A 23,311-nucleotide genomic window follows, 5' to 3' on the forward strand; every position below is an offset into this window, starting at 1 on the left:
GTTTAAACTTTTTTTACATGTAATGAACGTTTTGAGATAGCTAAAGTTTCACTGTTGTTACATTTTTAATACATTTGTTTTGCTGAATGTTTAGTAAGAACTAAACATAAAAAAACGGGGTAAAGGAAATGTTTTCGAGCTGCATGTTGTGCAACAGGCTATTGTTTTGTGAATTGAGCAACACATGTTACACACTAAAATATCCACTTGCAGGACTATCTAAAAAAACATCCCACTGCCTATTTTAGACTCATTCTGTCAGTCATAAGCAAACACCCATCCACTGAACATTATATATCATTAGAGCTAATCTGACAGACTTAAGGTGCACAACATCCTTGGCTCTATTAAACACTTAAAGCTTTAGTTCCTTTATTAAGTTCCTCAAAACATTCTCTGTCCGCATGGCAAATGTCCAACATCTTTACCTCGTCAGCATTTTATGTTATTTGTGCTAATAGACTGAAAACACTCATAAATACAAAAATACTCCACTAGCGCCATCTACAGGAACACTTTGGACCTGCTACTAAGGTTGTCGATTAAAAGCTGTTTTAATGACTTGTTTGTTAAAGCATAACTTATGGACGGTAAACATTTAATCGTCTTTACTGACATTTAATGGTGTTTATAACAAGGAAGTTTCCAGTAGATGACAGCATTATTGAACTATTTTTTATTCCAATCCTCGCTGGGAATTAATAACATTTATGATTCATAGAGCGTCGTTATTAATATTCATCTTCTACTAAGTTAGTCGAGTCTGACCAGTGACCACATGCATTATGTAACTCAAAAATTACGCCATGCTTTTCTCCCTAGCTGTCAACCACACAGACCTAGAAAGGAAAACAGAATCAGAAGTAAGCCGCTCTACTCGAGCTGTCATTGGAGAAGAGCCGACCACGTGATTAAGTCATCCGTCAAACCGCGCTGTGGAAAATTGGTTGCGCTCACGCTAATAAATCGTCGATTTTCCACGCGCGTTTTATAGGTTCCTGATGCGGATTTACTTAATGCTCTTAGTTAAAATACTGCGGCAATTTGATTAGATTTATATAGTGAAAAGACTCACAAATGACTTTGGGCCAAGAAGCGACCCCTACTGGTAAGTTTTAATACCGCACAACGTGTCTTTTCTAGAGCTTTTATTTCTGTCAACCCTGACAACCGAGTAATCAAAGTGAATGGAGTTACTAGACCAGATTGAGCAAAAGTTGGTGTGGAATAACAGCGCGATGGTCATTGCCTGATCCGTATTCTTATTGGACCCTAAAGCGGAATGGATGTTTTAGAAAACCGCGATGAAAAAAACATCAGTTTTCTATTTTAAACCTTTTTTATTCGCAGCATTTTGACGACGAATTTGTGAGAGTGTACAACAAAATAAAAAACAAAAACATGTTAGCCTTAAGCTAGCTAGTGCTAACCTCAGCCTAACGTTAGCATGTGTGGAATAAGAGACAAGGGGACATGGCGATGACAAAACTGATGTAAACCGACGGACTATGAGCTCATTTGAGTCTCAAAACAACTTAACTTTACGTCCGAAGACTGTATCTATATTTGATCAACCGCTGGGAAACTTCGAAGCTGGCCCGTAAACACCAAGGTAAACCAAACAGGCTAGTTAGCCAGAACTCGCTTTTTTGCTTTATTAAAGTCTCAGAATTGCGTAACCCACTTACTAAAAAAACATATATGTACATATCAGAGTTATCATATGTTGTAGTTTGTTAAATGATTAATGACATGGTTTTGAAGTCATGTTTTAGTTAACATTTGGTGTGTCTGGCAGGTTGACTTGCCAGTAAGTCTGCATAGATTTCTGTAGTATTTGTCATCATATATATTCTTGATGGTTTATCAACCATATGTTTCATGTATATCAATGTTTCTGGATAGGTTTAAGTTTCATCATAGGTTTTATAAATTTGTAAGCTTTGCTTCAGCATAGTAACTGTAAAGTTAGATATTCAAAAGCTAAATATTAACATACAGTAAGTCAGGAATACATCAGGCAACGCATTTTTCACACAAACACGCAAACACTTTGACTTTGTTTTGCTAAAACATTGTTATTTTTTAACTAGGCAATAAAAAAACATTTAATCATGGACAAATGTGAACAAGTTATTAGCAACAGAATTTTGTAGATGAAACAGACACTTAAGAAGTTCAAATAAGCTTTTGAAAAGAAAAGTAAACTTGACCTTGTTCACACAGATGACAGACTGTTTTCACTTTGATTATACAGAGTTTACTGTACTATATATGCAAATATTTATTGCATGGTCATGGTCAATTGTTATTTTGTACAAGATTATCTTGTCATAAATATATTTTTACTTTAGACCAACTTTACTTTTTTTCTCTAATTTGTAAATCAGATTGTAATACAACAACAACAACAATAATAATAATAATAATAATCATAAAAATTGTAAAGCAAAACAGTTGTTTTATGTTACATGTTTTAAGGAATGAACTTTAAAATAAAATTGCACAAGCTGTATCAGGCATGCATTAATTACAAAATAGAATCTGGACATCAGATAAATCTAAGTTCAAAGTGCATGTTTTATTTTGTTGACATATACAGGTTTTTACAGAAGGGACTTTGGATATCTTTTTATCACTCAGAAAACAAGTAAATTGGGAAGTACTATTTAGATAAAAAAAAGCATATTTAGAATTGAATGTTACATAAATTGGAAATGTAATATAGTAAATGTTTGTCTATGTAAATTCTACTAAAGTGGACATTTCTGACTCTTAATAAGAATCAAAAACAATGAGAAAATAAAATGTGAGTTTTGGATGTTTTTCTTCCACTCGTCTGAAAGGAGGCATGTAAAATGAACCACATATCCCAAAACTGATCAGTGGATAGAGAAAAAGAGTGGTTTTCACCTGTAGCAATTAATATGAAGCAACCAAAAGGTCCAAACACTGGTGTATGGCATGTGCATCAGTCAAAACCTCAACACACTGACTCATTTAGTTCGCCTGTGCGGGTCACCTCTTGCATGCAACCTCAATACAATGCAGATAAGCTAAGAACCAGAACAACTGGTTGCTGACAAGTCTGAACAGTGGCTCAACGCCTTTCTGAACGCTTCATTTACTGTTCAGGTATCATGGGTTAACGTATAGCCTGCACGTGTATGGTAGTGCTGTTTACTCATGTTATCCAATTGTGGCTGAAAAGCAGGGGACAGGCAAGAGACGTCTTGTTAAATTGCTTTGTCTTTGTTAGGGGATAGTCACGTCGATTGGGCTAGTGCCTAATCCTCTTGTCAGAATCCACGGATTATAATGCAGTCTGTTTGGTAGTGGTCTCCATCCTCCATATGACCCACACATCTGTTAGCAATGTCTTTGTCAAACAGAGCCGTCATGAGCATGAACTCATTCAACTTTGTCCCTCCTGTTGTTCCAGATCTGTATTTTATTATATTTACTTATTTTTTGGTTGTTTACTCTGCAGATTCCTTTTTTAGATTTTCTTTGTGTGCTTCATGAAAGGTTTGGAATGTTGCGAGGGTGAGTAAATGATGGTCAGCTTTGTATATTTGGGTGAACCAACCCTTCAAACGGCACCTACGGTGAAAATCATTATTTGGTAACTGATTGGACAGAAGTGTAATGTAGTGTAGTGTGTTCACATGCATATTGAGTTGACATAAATACAATAATTCTAATTTTTAGCATTTGACGTTAAAATAGGATCCAAATCCTTTCCATTTCACGCATATTAAAATGTTTCCATAGTAACGTGTATAATCATATCAACAAGACTGCACGTGCGCAAAGCAACTGGGATTAAAAGATCTGTTGAGTTTGCTGTGATCAACAATCATCATCAAATGTGATCTAGAATGAGTTTTACAAGTTTAAAAGGTTTTTAAAACAGTGCATGTTTGTAATGACTTACAGCGATTTTACCCTCTTTACTTTATCATCACAGCTGTGTGTCAGTACAATTAAAAAAAGAAGACGCTTTAATCTCGATTTGTGGACATTAAATCGGGTATATTTTGCACATTATCATAACGGATGTGGATACAGCAGTGTATATTAACATGTATTCTGTCACATTTACCATGCAAAGTTCGCTGCGCTGTGTGTGTGCGTGAACTTTGTAATATCATTGTGTGTGACTCATCATTACAGAAATACTTGAATTAACTCCACAACAAATACATCAAATAATCATTGGGAAAGTTCTTACTGTAGTATTTCTCACAAACGCTTCCTTTATGTTTGTCACTGTGCTGTTTATCTGAAGCAGCCAAGGCGGAGAACAGTGGCCGGGGAGAACTAGCATTAAAGGCACACGTAACAAAAACAGCTGCATTGTCTCCAAGCAGAAAATTCCAATAATCTGAAAGCTCTTATAAATAATCTGATGGTTGTTTTGAGCTGAAACTTTATAGACGCATTCTGGAGACACAAAAGACTTGTCTTAAATCTTGAAAAAGGGGTAAAACAGGTGCCCTTTTAGACATTTCGTAAACACCTTGTGTTCTGGGGAAGTGCACAAATTTTTCTGCCAGTTGATAGACAATATATCTTAAACTTTGTGTGTTATGAATGTATTTTTCTCTATTTACATTTTTCTGAACTACATTTCTTGCTAGTTTCAATATTTCTAGCCTCTATTTTTAATGCAAAAATAAAGTTTAGTGATCAAAACGCATATTGACCAATTTATTTAGACAAAGTTCAACAAATATACACAGTTAAGTCTGAAATAATTAATTAATGTAACTAAGTTTGCCATGAGTTTGTATGAATAATATATATATATATATATATATATATATATATATATATATATATATATATATATATATATATATACACACACAAAAATTAAACAAGCATGAATGAGAAACTATGCACTTAAAGGGCCATAACCCCCACCCCCCCACTCCCATCTCAGCAGGGTGTTTTCACACCTCTAGTTTGAAAAAAGTCAGGAAAGTGGTTGAGTCAAACTTTATTTAGGTGGGAGTGGCGAAAGAGGGAAAGGTTTGCATGAAAAGGAGAGTTTCAGTTTGAGCACACGCTGATCACAGAGGCAAAACAACACACAGATGCAGGGGAGAAAGACAGTGACTGTTTACGTGGACATCAGTAATCGAATTATTTGCCAAATTATTAATTTGTTGACTTTAACTGCAGTTTGGCACTTTCACTTTCATTCAGGAACGTTTCATGCATGCCCCCCATGACAGACAAAATATTGGATGCGAGGAACTGGTGGAAGAGCGTAGGTTTAATGGAATGTTTGATACCACATTACGAATAGGAGAAAAAAAAACTGTCTTTCTCGGAAACTTAGATGCACTCGGTAGGTGCAAAGAATAGTATCAGAAAGCTGGTGTGTATAGACTACCTTGTCACAAAATGCGGCGAAAATTCTACAGGACTAGTTTGATTAGGGTGTTTAGATGTTTACATTTGGAGAGAAGCATTTACAGTGGATCTTTCAGTCCATTATATTGTAGTGATATTAACGTACTGTAAACTGAGTAACTAAATCATTTTGACTAAGGTATATCTTTAAAAACTGGAAGAGTACTGCTGACAATACTAACTAACTTTGCCTCTGAAAAAACATAAACAAAGAACACCAATCACACACTTACCAAATCTGTAGAAACAGGTTGATCAGCACCAACTGGAACCGCATCTTTTTTTTTTTTTAAATATGACGAGTGGCAAATCCAGATTTCACCATTTCCAGATGTGAAAAGTGTCACGGTTTACCCACCGGTACCGACAGCCAGTCTATAGCTGGAATTTTACACAAGGATCTCATGGCTGTGACTTAGCTTCAAAATTTCTTTTCAAAACAGAAGAATGGATTTGCTTAAAATAACACAAAAACACAACCAATTTTAAATTTTTAGTGAGTCCTAATAGTGTTTTTAGCAGCATGGGACAAAACGTCAACATCTCAAAAAAAACGAGTTTTGGTGTTTCATGACCCTTTAATCCTTGTTAATCTAGTTACTATTATTTCTGTCACAATTCATTAAGTTGAACCAAACATTTATTTTGAAAGTTTGTCATGAAGACTTTTCAGTTTCTGTGTGTACATGTTATAGCATTTTTTTCTTAACATAAAACAATGCAGTCTTAATGAAATTCATGTCCTATAGTAAGACAACTTAAAGAATTTATAATTAATGAGTTTGTTGTAATATATGATTTCTTGACAATCTGTGCAATATTCTACAATTTTTCTGCATGTTTCACATCAGCAATCCCATGACTCAGTTTTATATAGAGAATAGCATTTATTATTGTATTACAGTTTGACAGCTCTCTGAGCCCAGTTGATGTCCTCCGTATTCATTCACCTCACTATGTATGTTTTATTATGCTGAAGTCTTTTGCATGAACTTCCCACAGGAGCTTTCTTTATAAGGTTATCTTATCTTTTTAAGCAAACCACCTAGCTGAGTCTCATAATGGATTTATCACCTCTCATTCTGTGCAGACTAAATATACCACACAGATGTGTAATTGCTGACGGCAGAGTTTGCGTCCGACTGCTTTGAAAAGATAAAGGTTGTGTAATCAGAAGCAGCGGATGAATGAGCGGCCTGCTGAGACAAAAGCTACTTTCTTATTCTCCACGTTTATGGATTCAGTCTTTCTAAAAGCCCTTAAGCCAGGCCAAAAAAGATTCATATTTCATGTGGCTAACAGTGTTGCAGTAAACGCCCACTTTGTCAGTGGCCGTGGTTCTGCAGTATTTTCCAATTTATTTTCTCTGCAGGCATGTCAGACGTTTCTTCAGAAAAGAACTTGATATGTCTTGAACCAAACCAACCAACTCTGAGATGGATAACACCAGTGAGTTTAAGTAATATAATTTATTTATTATTATAAATATAATTATAATTTATTATTATTTATCTATTTATTAATAAATATTTTAAAAAGATGTTCTGAAGGCTTTATCAGAGTAAGACCTATCTAATGCCAGCAAATAATGCATTGCCTTAACACTGCATTTATACAGTAAACATTCTGAAATATTACACTTCAAATCTTTTATTTCCAAAAGGTATTATTACTATGATTTAAAATAAAATGTATTCAAATTAAAATAGTTTGTTCCTATGATAAAACTGAACTTTAAGCATATTTACTGGAGATGTGAGCAATTATTCAGAAATGTTTAAAATATGATGGTTTGATGCTGAATAAAAACAACGTTTTTGTAGTATTATGTTGCATGTTAAAGTGGCTTGGTGTTGTCAGCAAATTGCTTTGTTTGTGGAAATCATGATGCGTTATGTAGGAGTGGGTGGTTTTGAGAATTCAGTTTCACAGTATGAGTAGTTGATTCAAACGCACACTCACCGGCCACTTTATTAGGTACACCTTACTAGTACCGCTTTGGACCCCCTTTTGCCTTCAGAGCTGATTTTAATCTTTTGTGGCATAGAATCCACAAGGTACTAGAAATTTTACTCTGAGATTTTGGTTCATATAGGCTTAGGGTTAGGGTTAGGGTTCATATTGACATGATAGCATCACGCAGTTGCTGCAGATTTGTCAGTTGCACATCAATGATGCGAATCTCCCATTCTACCACATCCCAATGGTGCTCTATTTGATTGAGATATGGTGACTGTAGAGGCCATTAGAGTACAGTGAGTGAACTCATTGTCGTGTTCAAGAAACTAGTCTGAGATAATCCGCGCTTTATGACATGGTGCGTTATCCTGCTGTAAGTAGCCATCAGAAGATACACTGTGGTCATAAATGGATGGTCAGGGTCAGCTACAATACTCAGGTAGGCTGTGGCAATGACACGATGTTCAGTTAGAACTAATGGGCCCAAAGTGTGCCAAGAAAATATCCCCCACACCATTACACCAGCAGCAGCCTGAACTGTTGATACAAGACAGGAGGATGGATCTATGCTTTCTTGTTGTTGATGTCAAATTCTGACCCTATCATCCTAATGTGGCAGCAGAAATCTAGAGATAGATTTTCTCTTTTTTTGACCATTCTCTGTAAACCCTAGAGATGGTTGGCCGTGAAAATCCTAGTAGATCAGCAGTTTCTGAAATACTCTAACCAGCCCGTCTGGGACCAACAACCATGCCACGTTCTAAGTCACGTAAATCACCTTTCTTTCCTATTCCGATGCTCGGTTTCACCTGCAGCAGATCCTCCTGACCATATCTACATACCTAAATGCATAGAGTTGCTGCCATGTGATTGGCTGATTAGAAATTTGCATTAATGAGCAGTTGGACAGGTGTACCTAATAAAGTGGCCAGTGAGTGTATATGTTTTTTTTTTTTTTTTTTCAAAACTTGGTAAATACAGTAAACATGAGACACTTAGCTTTTAGGGTAAGCTTACTTTAACAAAATATTTCACATTACACAGTACATTAAAGTAGACTGACCTTACTAATATAAAAATGGCAGAAAAAAAGAAAATTTGTATGGCTGCAAAATAAATAACTTTTGAGTAAAAGGTGGGAAAAGACTACAGAAGACTCCAGATTAGGAATGTGTTGCCAAAGTACAGGAATATATGATATGACTTGAAATGCAAAGAGCTAAACTAATAGCAAAACATCAGTTGATCAAACATTTGTTTTCATCTAGAATTCATGCTATTAGTTAGTAAAGTTGAGCTTTATAGTCATTCTGCTACATATGTGGACCTACAGAAGAACGAAATGTCGTGTCTCGCTGGACAACGGTGCTACATAAATTTATCATAAATACAAACACAACACTGGACATAACAGCTATTTTAAAAAATGATGCATAGCTAACATACATATACTAGAAGATACTTAACTTTTGCATATAAGACCATACTTTGTGGCCCTACTTATGATTAGTGTAATGGTTAACCTATCTTAAAAACCCCTTTGAAATGAAAGTTCATTCTGCAATATGAACAACTTTATGTTGTTTTGCGTTTCATGAAAGGATGTCTCTGTGATTAAAATTGATGAGTTTTTATCTCCAGAACTATACCATTTCAGTGTCTATTTTTTGTAAAGATTTAAGATGGAACGTGTGTTTCTCCTGCCATGTAAACAAAGCCCTGCTGTGCCTTTTAGAAATCTCGATGACCCAATATTTTCCCTTTAATTATATTTAGTGAGTCAGCGGAGAGGTGATGATGGGGGTGGGGAGGAGTCAGGAATTGACACAAGCACTATTAGATCTCAGGTCAAACTCAGGTCACCCGTATAATCTTTAGAGCATGGACACTACACACCAGGTCACTTCAGCAACAATGATGGCCATATTCTCATCCAGCGCCTTGAAGTCTTTTTTCCCGTCTTTTGTCTTCTCAGAGGCGATGTCTCGTGATGGATGGTTGTGAGATTTAGCAGTCAGACCGGAGAACCATGGAACAGGTTGAAGAACCTACCTCAGAAATGAAATGTGACGGCCAAGTGGATGGAGTGATGAAGAGCCAGTCGTCTTTGCAGACTGAGTTGAGCTCCGTCCCGATTCTTAGAGATGCAGCGTGGTTGGGGGCGCAGGAGGGGGAATCTGCCTCTTCAGACTGTGGCGGGACATCAGACCTACAGGAGCCGAGCTCGGTGTCGGGTGAGGAGGTGGAGGGCAGCGAGACGTCTGATATCACAGGATTGGAGGCCTCGCCAGGCAGTAAGGGATCGTGGGGGGGCAATCAGCAAAACGGAGATAGAACACCACAGGAAAGCCCGCCACCGAATAGTGAGACGCCTGTAACAGCTGGAGCATTTTCAGGTAAAAATCATCAGTAACATTCTCTCAGTGACATTTGTTTTTCTGTTTTTGTTGTGATGAAGCTGTATCTTCATATTTGATTTATGACTTTATAAGATTTCTGCTTCATTATTATTATCATTATTATTGTTATTAATATTATCAATGAAAATCTGAAAACAATAACCTTTATTTTATCGTTGATGTTTAAAAATAAATATTTATTCATGAAAAATGTTTATTACAGGTAGATGTATTATGTGATGGAAATACTTTGACATCATAAATATAATAATTATTTTGTTTTTACATCATTATTATTGATGTAAAATCATTAATTATATTTAATTATGAATGTTTTCTAGACTGTTTTTGTGTATAATACAGCAGTTTGTTTAAAAATAGGTATCAAACAAACTAAAAATGTAAACAAAAAACAAAAAAATGCAGGATTATGCATACAAATTAACCTACTTTATCGTCATTGTGGGGAAGCATAATTGTGTTTTATTTACAACTACAACAATATAATAAATGTATATTTAACATGTGTAATGGTAGAAATAGAATATGAATGTCTATCAATTTCTCTGTCTCTCTGTCTGTCACACACATCAATAGCCAAATATTAGTTTATTAGTTCTGCCTTTCAAACCTATTCTTAAGTTAATAGTAATTAAGTGACTGAAAGCATTTTTGTAAATTAAAACAATGCAGATAAAACATTTGTTATCCTAGCTGTTTCAGATGGTCATCAAGCTTCCCATTAAATATGATTAGAGTTTGTGTAAACATGAATGGAAAAAGGTATAATGCCTAGGTATAGCAGGTAAAAATTGTTACGAATACATAAAGTAAGAAATTGTCAAAGAAAATTGCCTGGTTTTGATCTCATACTTTTTAAAAGGAGATAAAATACTTTTTCTTATATTCCTTTATGTATATGTCTTTTCAGTGGCCTGATAAGAGATGCTTAAAATCAAGGGTGCTTAACCCGTTTCCTGGAAATCTACGTTCCTACAGAGTTCAGCTCTAACCCTGATCAAACACACCTGAACCAATTAATTAGGACCTGACCAGCACTTGATAATTACAGGCAGGTGTGTTTGATATGGGTTGCAACTGAAATCTGCAGGAAGGTAGATCTCCTGGGACAGCGTTGAGCACCCCTGCTTTAAGTAATATCTTTCTGTTTCTGCTTTAATTTTCTAGATCCGCTACAGGTGCCCTCTCTTTCACTGTCGGACCAGCTACGGCTGGGACGCGAAGACCCCAATAAACTGGGCCTGAACGTTGAGTGTCGTATATGTGGAGATAAAGCCTCAGGTTTTCATTATGGAGTTCATGCTTGTGAAGGCTGTAAGGTAATTTTTGCTAAACATTTCATATTTTACACAAACCCGAGTGCATTTGTGGCCTAAAATAGTCTGCCATCTATTATAAACAACTATTAAAGGTGCTGTAAATGATAATGTCGTGAGAAATCACACCTGTTCAAGGATCTATAAACAGCCAAAAAGATTTTGGGAGCAATCCATTTTTTTGTAAACCATTCAAAAGGCCTGGACCACATGACTTAAATGACTGAGGGCGCACTCACACTATGCAATCCGAACCATGCCTTGGCACAGTTCCCGATTTGTTTGAGAAGTGCGAGTGCTCTGAATTGCGCTCAGGCACGCTTCAGTTGGCTGGCCCTGGCCATGTTGGAAGAGGTGAGCCAGAGTTTGACGCAGTATGCTTGTAGTGTGAATGCAAAACCCCAAACTGAAGATGCAGTGTCACTTTTAGGGACTGTTTCAAATGTATTTATTGATCATTCTTACTGTTTAATGAACGCAAATTGTCGTAGTTTATTAAAGACTTAAACACCTTGCTGCATGCCAGCTACACCTTCAGAAAACCTCCTAAAACCTACTGCACGAGGACTTTTATGAAAATTTATGAGCGTCAAAAAAGTTGTTGGATCTGTTCAGCAAAGTGTTTGACTGCGTGTCACTGCATCCCAAACGACTAAAAATAATACAAAACAATATAACTAAAGCTATCTCCACTGTGCTGATCAAGAGCGCTTCTCTTCCTGTTAAACTGAACAGTCACATCATCGATGATGTAAGCGTGCTCAGGTCCAGTTGGCAAAATTGCAATGTGAGTGCAAGCCGAGGGGGAGAGGGGATGAGGGACAATGGCGCTTTGGCATGGTTTAAGGCACCTGTACCTAATGTGAGTGCGCCCTGAAATATCCTACAGCATCTTTAATAAAATAACTCTTTATTTTAAATCTCTGGGCTTCCTAATCGCCAACCTGATTTCACCAAGTAGAACATGCTCCTGGATTAACATCTATGTTGATCCTGGAACAACTTTCCAATCAGCCAATCAGAATGAAGGGATACGTTTACCATTTGTTAAGTTTAGGCTTATGGTTATATTTATGCACTTCTACATTGTTATCTAACTCTTATTCCCCTCTGATTTTGAGGAAAATTTGCAGTTAATATTCCATGAAATACATTTTCAAAAAAAAAAAAAAAAAGATGTTCCAGGATCAACATTGATGTGCCTTCCTAATGGTTAAAGCTGCGTTTCTGTGGTCAAGTAATTCAGCAGCCCACGTGCATGTGTGCCTTTCCGTTTTTCAGTGAGGATGTCATTTGTGTTTAAAGGGTTTTTTCAGGCGCACCATTCGTATGAAGTTGGAGTACGAGCGATGTGAGCGCGCCTGTAAAGTCCAGAAAAAGAGCCGGAACAAATGCCAGTACTGCCGCTTTCAGAAGTGCCTGGCACTGGGCATGTCTCATGACGGTACAGTTCACTGCTTACTGCACATCCAAACCAAGTCACCTTGATTTGTATAGAACATAAGACATTTCAGATTGTTTCCAAACAGCTGAGAACTTTCATCAAGTGCAGACTTGCATCAAGTAAGAAACAATCTGAGATTCAACTGTTTAGTTAGAAGTTCCACAGAAGGGCAATGGTGTTCAGCTTAAGTCACTGTTAAATCACTTCTGTTAGTTTACTTGATTTTTTTTTATTGTGAAATGAAATCAATGCAGCTATAAGGCAGAAGAAACAGTGCCATTCAGCTCAGTTAAGTTCAAGCTTTTTTAATGACAATTTTGTAATCTGGCAGTGTTAATGTAGTAAAATAAAAGTTACTAAAAGTTAGTTCACATCAAAATAAAAATGTAGTCGTCATAATTGACTAGTCACCATGGGCTTACAAAACCTTACAGAATGAGTTCATCTTTATGTCAGATTTCTGGTTCTCTACTTTTAAAGTGCAATCACCTAAAACTCTAACTGCTTCAAAACAAAAGAATCAAAAACATAAATCCAGTGATTAGATGCATTTAAAGACCTTATTCTTATTAATATTGATCAGAAATGTTTCCATCATTAAGAATTGGTTAGTGAATCTCAGTGATTCCTGCTTGACATGCTAGAACAAGTGAAGTTTGTTCCTGTGTTTGTGCATTGTAAATCTATTTATTATATACAGCAAATCATGTCTCTTAACAGAATTTAGATTAAACCACTTGATTATTAAGGATTTTTTTTTTTATTTCCGTATGAATTTTTTGAAGTGTGCGCATTAGGGCTGATAATGGAAAATAACATTGCAACATTTTGTTATTCGATTCTACTCTCCTCTAACTTATACTCCTCACAATCACTGCACTATTTAACATTTGCACATTTATAATTTGCTCATATTCATTGCACTACATTGCACAGATACACTTATTTGAACTGTACACACCCACTGTACATGGACATTTGTAATTATGTACACACCCACTGTGCATAGACATTCTGACTATTAATAGCAACCTGTACATATATTAATTTATTGTAAATCTCTGTTCATAGCTAATACAGCCTGTAAATAATGTTCATAGTACATTCATCTGTAAATATCACCATAGTTTTTCTATAACGGCACTTAATAACTTTTAAATCTGTATCCTGCACTTGCTGCTATTTCACTGCTGGTTAGACCTAAACTGCATTTCGTTGCCTTGTACTTGTACATGTGTAATGACAATAACGTTGAATCTAATCTAAAAATGCAATTATCAAAAGGTTCAAATTAAATAAAGGAGGAGTCCAACAGTATTTCAGTACTGTAATTAAATAAATAAATGTAAAATGAATTCTGAGTAGTCTTCATTGTGTAAAAACATTCACCTTAGTTACTTGTTAATAAAGTTAATATATGGTAAAAAAAAAAAAAGTATGCCTAAATGATTTTAAAATTCTCATACAGTCACAGGCCTCAAAAATACATGCAAATGCACATCAGACTCTAATCAAGCATATCCTGTGATGTGAACTATTGCAAATGGTCACATTGCGATATTGATGCTGAAACGATGTATTGTGCAGCCCTAGTTTGCATTTTGAATGAACAGAATTTCAATCGAGGAACAAAATCTCCAGTGTTTGATTAATCTTAATTTGTGCTCTGAACATAGATAGAAATGCTATGGCAAAAAATTAATTCGCAGAACTTTCATTTTGATGTAAATGAAGCCTTAAAGCCCAACTAGGCAACCCAAAGATCACTTAAATTGTGTAGCAATCATACTCAGCTTTTCATTTTTCCTTTTTGTAATACATTTCTTCTCTGCTTTTAAAATGTATACTGGATATAATGAACGAAGCTTGTTTTTTTGTTTTTGCCTCAGCAATAAGGTACGGACGTATGCCAGAAGCGGAGAAGAAGAAGCTGGTGGCTGGACTACTCGCTGGAGAGAACCCGCAGAGCTCTAGTGGAGCTGACCTCAAAACACTGGCCAAGCACGTCAACACAGCCTACCTGAGGAACCTCAACATGACCAAGAAAAAAGCACGCAGCATCCTCACGGGCAAGACCAGCTGCACTGCGGTATGCATTCAGCTTTTAGAAAGTGTGTTTTACTACGGATACACTAATGATAACATTTTGACACATGTATTAACTCAATATTTAATGATGTTATTTATTATGTTATTTATTATATTATTTTACGTCATTGACGTGCAGTTATTTTAGCTGTTTTTAATTATGTTCATCTTTGTTCTCCAGCCTTTTGTGATCCATGATATGGACTCCCTGTGGCAGGCAGAAAACGGGCTGGTCTGGAATCAGCTTAATGGAGCACCGCTCAACAAAGAGATCGGGGTTCATGTTTTCTACCGCTGCCAGTGCACCACAGTGGAAACTGTGCGAGAGCTAACAGAGTTCGCCAAAAACATACCTGGCTTTGTGGATCTCTTCCTGAATGATCAGGTGAGAGCTATTGGTGCAGTTAAATTGACTTTTTGTTTGTGAAATCTGTTTATTCAATTCATTTCAAGTGTATCTGTGTAGTGTTTTTCACAATAGTTATTGTTTCAAAGCAGCTTTATTAAAGGTGCAAATTGTTGCATTACAGTCAAATTCGGAAAAGTTAGGGTTATAAGTTACCATAACCTGATTACTAGTTACTAATAAATGTAACTAATAGGGATGCATCGATCCCGATACTTGCATCAGATATCAGTTCAACACTTCATTTTTTTGTTATTATAATATTATGTTCTGTTTAATTTATAAGCCAAAAAAAAGCCATGAAGGTAGCCTATTTTAAAGCACTAGAAAGTTGTCATGTAGGCTACTATATCCCAAATGTTTTGAAGCCATTCTATAGATTAATATGATGTACAGATGAATATTTAAGTGGTTAAACTCATGTTCAGTTCAGCACTTCCCGCCGCTGTGCCTGTCAATCATTCTCCATTCATTCACAATTCAAGCTGCATGTCGCGTTTATGACAACATGGAAAATTCTCTCCAAGACTATTTGTTCCTGTTAGTTTAAATAATCAGTGGAAAAATGGATTTAGTTTCGCATTAAATGGCTTCATTTTGACCTGCAACATGGAGATCATTGCTGTTTGTAAATCATGTTGTGCTGTGTCTGTTAGATCAGCAGATCACATTCGCAACACTGAAGTAGTGAGGGCTATTACCTGCTCTTCACACACAAAGTAGGCCTACCTCAAACTTTAAATTAGAAAAGCCTCCCTTTTATGCTGCTGTTTTGGAAGTGTCCGCAGATACCAGACAGCTGCATGCTTTATTCAGGCACCGGCTGCGCAGACATGACATAAGCCACTCCGTAAGATTATTCTCACAATGAGTTTCTGTTCTTTAATCCTTCAGATGGAGTTTATTCTTTCGAGGTGAATACGTTAAGTGCTTCAAATAGTTTGTAAAGCTTGGTTCATTGTGGTCAAAGAAGTTGATTAAAATACAAAAGTGAAACTGATGGCCCGGCGCATATGAATAGTCTTTAACAGGAAATGATTTGGCCCAATATAGGCTACTCTGACACTGTGAATATTTCACTGTTGTTTTATATATTAACATTTTATTTAACAGACCAGTTTGTCGGTTACTTTGCTGAAGCATAAAAGCGGACCTTGTTTTGAACCATACCTTAAATATTCTTTCTGTAGATAACTGACCAACAAAAATACATTAAAATAATCAACAAATTATACCAAACGAAATTTGTTTCAAAAGTTTTTTTTTTCAGACAATAATTATTTTCAGACATGCTTTCAGTTTCTCTATCTCATTTGCGGCTTCAAACCTGGAGGAAAATATCAGGCTTTGCTAAAAAAAAAAATAAAGAAGATATGTTATTTGAGCTCATCACCAGAACTATAGAAACTGTATTATGCTAATAATAAAAATAATAATAAAACAGCACAGTATTGGGATCAGATCTGTATTGGTCAATACTCAGAATTTTGGTATCGAAATCGGATCAGTTGCAAAAAAATCGTATCGGTGCATCCCTAGTAACTAATTAACTAGTAACTAAAAGCTTTTAATGGTTAAAGTTATTAATTATAAAATAGCTAACCTGCAGTTATCAAGTGTAGGTGATGTCTATGTTCAGTGAAGTGTATTAAATATATGTGTTGACCTCGAAGTCCTTTGTTTAAGTGCTTCTTAGTAGTGACTTCTAACTATGTGTTCACATCTATGCTGCCCCACCAACAGCACACTGCGTTCATTTACACTGCGACTGTTGGTGAGAGCATCATTCACTCGCTCTGCTATTGACACAGTTTTATGTTTACATGATTTGTTAAGGAAATTAGCCAATTAAAAGCAACTTAAAATTTGAGTGGTTAGAATTCGTGCTCCTGTTTAAGGGCTAGTCTAATATACATTGATTTATGCACAACCTACATTATAAATTGGGAAACCCACATAGCAATCGTCAACCTCTGCTTCTCTTGGAAACTATTGTGGTCAGAAGCAAAGTTCACAGCACTTTGTTCTCTAGAATCCTGTCAAGCTTCAATATTCTAATTGGTTGCTGCTAAACCATGTGATAGCTCGTTACTATCCGCTTGTTGAGTGATGACGTGTTTCCGGGTCCAAGCCGCCACTCGTTTGAGTTGAGAAATGATTTGTTTATGATCACTTTTAATTCATATCACACAATAAAGTTGATTTTTTTATAAAGTCATAGTGTACACAACAATCTCTGCGCTTGCTTTTGGCCATTGGACATTAGGCATGGACATATATATTGCGATCTTGATTTTTGAAAGTATTAAATCACTTTGTAAACGTTTATAATTACTATTTCATGAGTCTCCCCATGCATTTGAATAGAGCGCTTGGACCCAGAAGACGCTTCGTGTGACGTCACAACGACATTAACAAGCGGATACCGTTAACCACTTTTCAACTCTTCTCCACACCCACACTTTACAAGATGCTCACCAGAGTTTGCCGCTAGCTCACATTGAAAATGAATTCCTTGGTGACTTCCTGTCACCAATAATGTACACTGCACTGTAATGTTGGTGGCTTTTATGTGGCTTTTACTTGAAACAAAAGAAACTACAAACAAAATACAGGTTGTTACAGAAAAAATTATTGGTCAAAATAACAACTGAGGTTCTGAATTTTGTTTGAAACATTGGTATTTTTTATTTTTTTATGAATATAAATGTCTGAAATCTTTTATGCCAAAAAATGCTCTTAATGACTATTTTTTTGGAGAAATGCCATCAGTTGTTTACAAAATAAAACAAAAAATACATTTAACTCAAACGTTTTCAAATCTTCATTTTTTAGCATAGCTTTATATATAAACATTTTATATTATACCTTTATTTAGTGGCTTATTGTATATGGGGATTATCATACATGAATTAAGTATTGATACATAATGTCTTCTCTCTCACTTTATCTCTCAGGTAACGCTTTTAAAATATGGAGTCCATGAGGCCATATTTGCGATGCTCCCATCTCTCATGAATAAAGATGGACTGTTGGTGGCCAATGGGAAGGGTTTTGTGACGAGAGAGTTTCTGCGAAGTTTACGCAAGCCATTCAGTGAGATCATGGAGCCCAAGTTTGAGTTTGCAGTGAAATTCAATGCTCTGGAGCTGGACGACAGTGACCTGGCTCTGTTTGTAGCAGCCATCATATTGTGTGGAGGTGAGGATATTGAGCCGTTTATTCCAGATGCTTGCTTCACTCCATCATTTGCTTTGATTGCTCAAGTTCTTTTAAAGCAATACTTCAACCGGATAATAATCATTTTGACCTCAAGATCTACATACAAACTCCATGAAGTTAGTTAAACTTCTATAAATTCTCCAACAGGTGGGATCAGATGTAGAGTATATGTGGAATCCCGCTGTAGAATAGCTCGCTCCAGGATGATACACAAGTTTTTAGTACTTGGAGATTTCCCACGTGTCATATTTGTATAAGCGTTTAACTATCAAGCATATATTTTTCCGCTTGTGTTGTCTTCAATTCTGTTAGAAACGTGTTTTATACAGTTCATTCTTTTTAAAGTGATTTTTAACACTTTTTTTTATTCCAAAGATAGCTTTTGATAAATTGTAAAAGCTTAATATAATTTATTTTTGTAGTGTATATTTTCTGTCCGTAAAAATAGCAATAGAAGCTGGCATTGAACAAAAACATACAAACAAAAACATACAAACTCACCCTCAAGTGCTTCCAAACCCTAACATGAACTTCTCTCTTGTTCTCTCTCTTCTGTATAACACAAAAGATATTTTGAAGAACGTTTTGAAATCTTTTTGTGCATTTCAGCGTACATTTTTGTCTAACTGTCCCTTTAACACTAAATATAGATATTGAAATATAGAACATGAGAGCAGTTGAATTTGAGATCATACAGGAATGTTGATTGAGTTCAGTCTTGAAGCAATCAGGACTAAGGCTACATAATGAATTAAAATGAAATCAAAATTGCGAAAAGCTGGGTCATCTTGTCAGGAAAGCACGACTCTCTGATCAGTAGTACATCTCATCTGGTGGCCAGAGGGCGCTCTCATGCGGAAACTACAAATACACCACAAAGAAAAGACCCAGGAAAATAATCAAAGGATTTTATTGCTTTATTCATACAACATGAATAATACACAAACAACTATGGAATCATCTCACAAAAGGATTCATTTCAGACACTCAGCTTAAGTTATGAAGTGAGTTTGGAGTAAATACATGTTATTAAATGTGAATGAAGCAGCAACACAGAACTGTAGATCACTGAGTAGTAGTAGCCATGGGCCAGTATAAGATTCTGATGGGATGATAACCTTGGATAAAATTATCACGGTTTCTTAGTATCATGGTAGTGTTATTAGTAAAAATAAGTTTTATTTAAATGTCTGAGTAAAAAACAACTTTTATTTCCCAACTGAATACAATATATATTTATTTTAAGAAACATTTAAAATATTTTGGACCAGATGCTTTTGATGTAGAGTTTCCTTTTCTCCTGGAGAGACTGTTGCCCTAAAAAAACGCAATCAAATAGTAACTTGCATATCTACGGTGGCCAAGAGAGCTTAACACGCTGCAATTTAAGAAAGCACATGCAGTTACAAAAAACACCAGCAACTAAAGGAACGATCTTCATTATTATGACCGCGCACATGTTGTAAATTCTCACAACATTAATAACTGAAGAAACACGCAGCAATTGGTCACAACGCAAAAAACTTAAGAAACGCGCTGCAATTAGTCTCGACACTTGCAAATATCTACGCAACACAACGGAAATGTTTCAAGGGACCCAGAACCATGATGGATGTGTTATGTCGTGTAATCAGGATATTGAAATAATCGAAAAACAACTCGCCTTTCAAAGACCATCAATCACCTTTCATAGCAACAGTCACGGTATAATAATGAATCCATTTCTCAGCAGGGTTCGTCATGGTTTTGGGTCCCTTGAAAAATATCCGTTGTTTTGTCTGGATATTTGCAAGTGCTGTAACTAATTGCTGTGTGTTTCTTAAGTTGTTTGTGTTGTGAGTATTTGCAACATGTGCGGTCAAATTGATAAAGATCATTTCTTTATTTGCTGGTGTGTTTTGTAATTGCATGTGCTTTCTTAAATTGCAGCATGTTAAGCTCTCTCAGCCACCATATATACACCTTAGAAACGGTATGACAGAAAACTTTGGCGGTTTTAAAACCGTGACTTTTCCGAACCGCTGTAAACCGGCTATCATCTCATGCCTACTGAGAAGTGACAAAAACTGTTTTAACATGGGAGAACGATGACCTTTGATTTCAGAATAACCCTGATTAAATCATCTTCAATTTTTTTCGTTGCTTGTCAATGAACTGTGGCTATGTTTCGTAAACAGTGCTCCATCTAAAAGCAGGTGCTGAAGAATTACAGAAATGTTTTATTACGAAATCACTTTTAATTAATCATGCAAATGTAATCTTGAGATATTTTACAAATGAAAAGATTGTGCAAAGACGACTCTCTCATAATATCATATCATTGAGCTTTTATTATGTTTTGCACATGTGTTTTCCAACATTAAAGTATGGTCATGGAAAAAAGAAACGCTTGATACAGACATAAACATGGTCTCTCATTGCTCTAGATCGTCCTGGGCTGATGAACGTGAAGCAGGTGGAGCAGATTCAGGATGGCATTCTGCAAGCTCTGGACCAGCATCTTCAGGTTCACCATCCGGACTCTTCTCATCTCTTTCCCAAGCTGCTGCAGAAGATGGCCGACCTCAGACAGCTGGTCACGGAGAACGCACAGCTGGTTCAGATGATCAAGAAGACCGAATCAGAGACCTCACTTCACCCGCTTTTACAGGAGATCTATAAAGACATGTATTGAGCTCAAGACTCAAGGACATGACTAGAGATCAGACTGACAGTGCACAAATCCTAATGGCACCGTGGTGCCATAGGTGTTTTTTTACTGAATTTTTGTAAAGGACTTTTACAAATACTGACTTTGAATATTGAAATTTCCTCTGATTTTACGGAGTGTTCTTTTATTTAAACTCAAATCTGTTCTACTACCAGGACACTGAATATCCAGTCATCATTCACTACTACTACTATCACTATTTTCATGTAGTTCTTCATTTGCTTGATGAGGGCTAACACTTTTAGAAGTCGTCAGGGTTTCAAGTACTGATATCCAGTATGTTTCTGTGGGGAGATCAGAGCAAATGCCACTTACTGTATGTGTTTTTAAGGCTTTTATTTCTGTGGTTCTTCTTTTCTTCCTGTTTCTTTAGGCACTTTTAAGGTAATAGATAGCCTCCACGCAGAACTGTACAGCAGTCGGTTTTGTTATTTTGGAAATGTTGTTACATTGTTGAGGATGTTGTTTTTCATCGTCAGCTGCTACAAATATATATTGGTATTGAAACTGAAGACAAATCTATGTTTAATAACTCACTTTACCTGCTTGGGAGAAATCTACAAAAGAGTGATAATTTCTAGTTGTATGGAAGGACATGTTTGTTTGTGATGAGCATTTATAGGATTCTTATGTGCTGATCTTTTTGTTTAGCACAAAGTATTTAGCCGGTACCAGTCTCAAGGTCATATTTTACCAGGACGAGACAAAATATGAGTTATTGTAAGCGGTTGTATGAAATTAGGTCTTCCATTAGTATGTTGATTGAACGTGTTCTGAGAATATATATATTGAGTGATTGAAAACAAATGGGCTGTGGTTACATTCAAACTATAACTAAATTCACTTAATCAGTTGCGTGGATTGATGATTTTGTCCTATGCGCTTTGCATCTGCATTGCTTTGAGCAAATACTTGCATTGAACTTTACTTAGATGCTGCCGAGAGTCCTGTCACAAGCAATGCTGCACAATTTGGGAACTCAGTGTACACTTTTAAAAGCAGTTCTAATGTTGAATTACATTAATTGGTATTATTATGATGTGCAACACATCTATTTCACATCAAGAAGTATCTCAGAAATATCTGAGGTTTTATTTTATGGCTGAAATTTGCTTTCAGGAGGTGTTTATTGAAGATGGAGCTTGACGGATTATTGGAGCATACAGAAACCTGTTACTGTGAAAATAGAGAGCACAATAAGATGAAATGATGGAAATCCTTTTCCTCCTCTTCCTTAAAATAATAGTTTTTCTGTCACCCAGTTTTACCCACACACACCAAGCATCTACTAATGTTTTTTTAAATTTGCAGTAAAGTCTATAAAAAAGTCTTGATTGATTGACCAGATTAGATAAGACGCACAATTGTAAGGATTTCTGAGATATTATTTTGAATCACAGTTAACAATTCCAGACATTTCTAGATTTCTTGTGATTTATCAAAAGATGTGATAATTTCACAAGCGGTTTTGCAGTCATAGTAAACTGTAAATGCTTGTTTAATCTTTATGAATGATTTGCAGAATACCAAACTATATAAAATGTGTGAAAATGATTAAACATTTCAACGAAATTACTGGTGTCTGAGCTCTAGTCTGAATGTTTTGTTAATGAATTGGGCTGCTTTCAGAATGTAATTTAGTGTTTTAAACCTAATTCTAATATAAATTATATTTAGTTCCAGGAACATCAGAGTCAAAATAAATGTACAACAAACAGCGCTAATAATTATTAATAAATGTGTAATGATTCTGTTCAAAAGTACCGATTCCTCTAATTGATTCGAACTATCACCACTATCGCGTATAACGTTTAGACGAATCATTCTGAACAGAGAACCTATGAATCATTTTAATAAACTTTTTTAACACATTTTATTAAAATGCTTTATAGATTATCTGTTCGGTGTGATTATATTTACCTCCAGGAACTTCAGATTCTAAGTAAATGTACAACAAACACCGCTTTTATTAATTAATAAATGTGTAATGATTCTGTTCAAAAGAACCTCTAATTGACTCGAACTATCTACGAATCATACTGCATCTATCATTTTAATAAAATGTGATTAAAAGTCGAAAAAATGCTTTTATGTGGTTTATTGTACCAAATTTATACTGTGGATCGATATACATTTTGATTGTTTTTTGATAGTATTTTTATTATCTATACATTTCCATGCAGATTCTAGCAATTGTTTGTAACCTATTTGAAACCGCAATTCATTTTTAATAATCATCCATAGCCTAATATGTAAATTACATTTAGTATCAATATAGAATTGAGGGCATACAAAAATAACAGACACCCAAACTATGAATCG

General features: G+C 35.7%; 1 protein-coding gene across 5 annotated transcripts; it reads left to right on the forward strand.

Moving 5' to 3' along the window:
- The first annotated feature begins 887 nt into the window (after nt 1-887).
- On the forward strand, nt 888-22,564 carry ppardb (peroxisome proliferator-activated receptor delta b). 5 transcript variants are annotated; one of them, XM_068222866.1, is made up of 9 exons: nt 888-1,108; nt 6,797-6,873; nt 9,359-9,779; nt 10,971-11,122; nt 12,425-12,563; nt 14,453-14,652; nt 14,833-15,036; nt 18,015-18,258; nt 20,706-22,561. In XM_068222866.1, exons 3-9 carry the CDS (start codon nt 9,413-9,415, stop codon nt 20,951-20,953), a joined length of 1,554 nt encoding a protein of 517 aa, XP_068078967.1. In that variant the 5' UTR covers nt 888-1,108; nt 6,797-6,873; nt 9,359-9,412; the 3' UTR covers nt 20,954-22,561. The 5 variants fall into 5 exon arrangements, with proteins under 5 accessions (XP_068078967.1, XP_009302203.1, XP_009302202.1 ...); XM_009303927.4 differs by lacking the exon at nt 888-1,108 and adding an exon at nt 1,204-1,612; XM_009303928.4 differs by lacking the exon at nt 6,797-6,873.
- The last annotated feature ends 747 nt before the right edge of the window (nt 22,565-23,311 follow it).

This window comes from Danio rerio, chromosome 8 (genome assembly GCF_049306965.1).
Source record: "Danio rerio strain Tuebingen ecotype United States chromosome 8, GRCz12tu, whole genome shotgun sequence".
Classification (NCBI taxonomy): domain Eukaryota; kingdom Metazoa; phylum Chordata; class Actinopteri; order Cypriniformes; family Danionidae; genus Danio; species Danio rerio.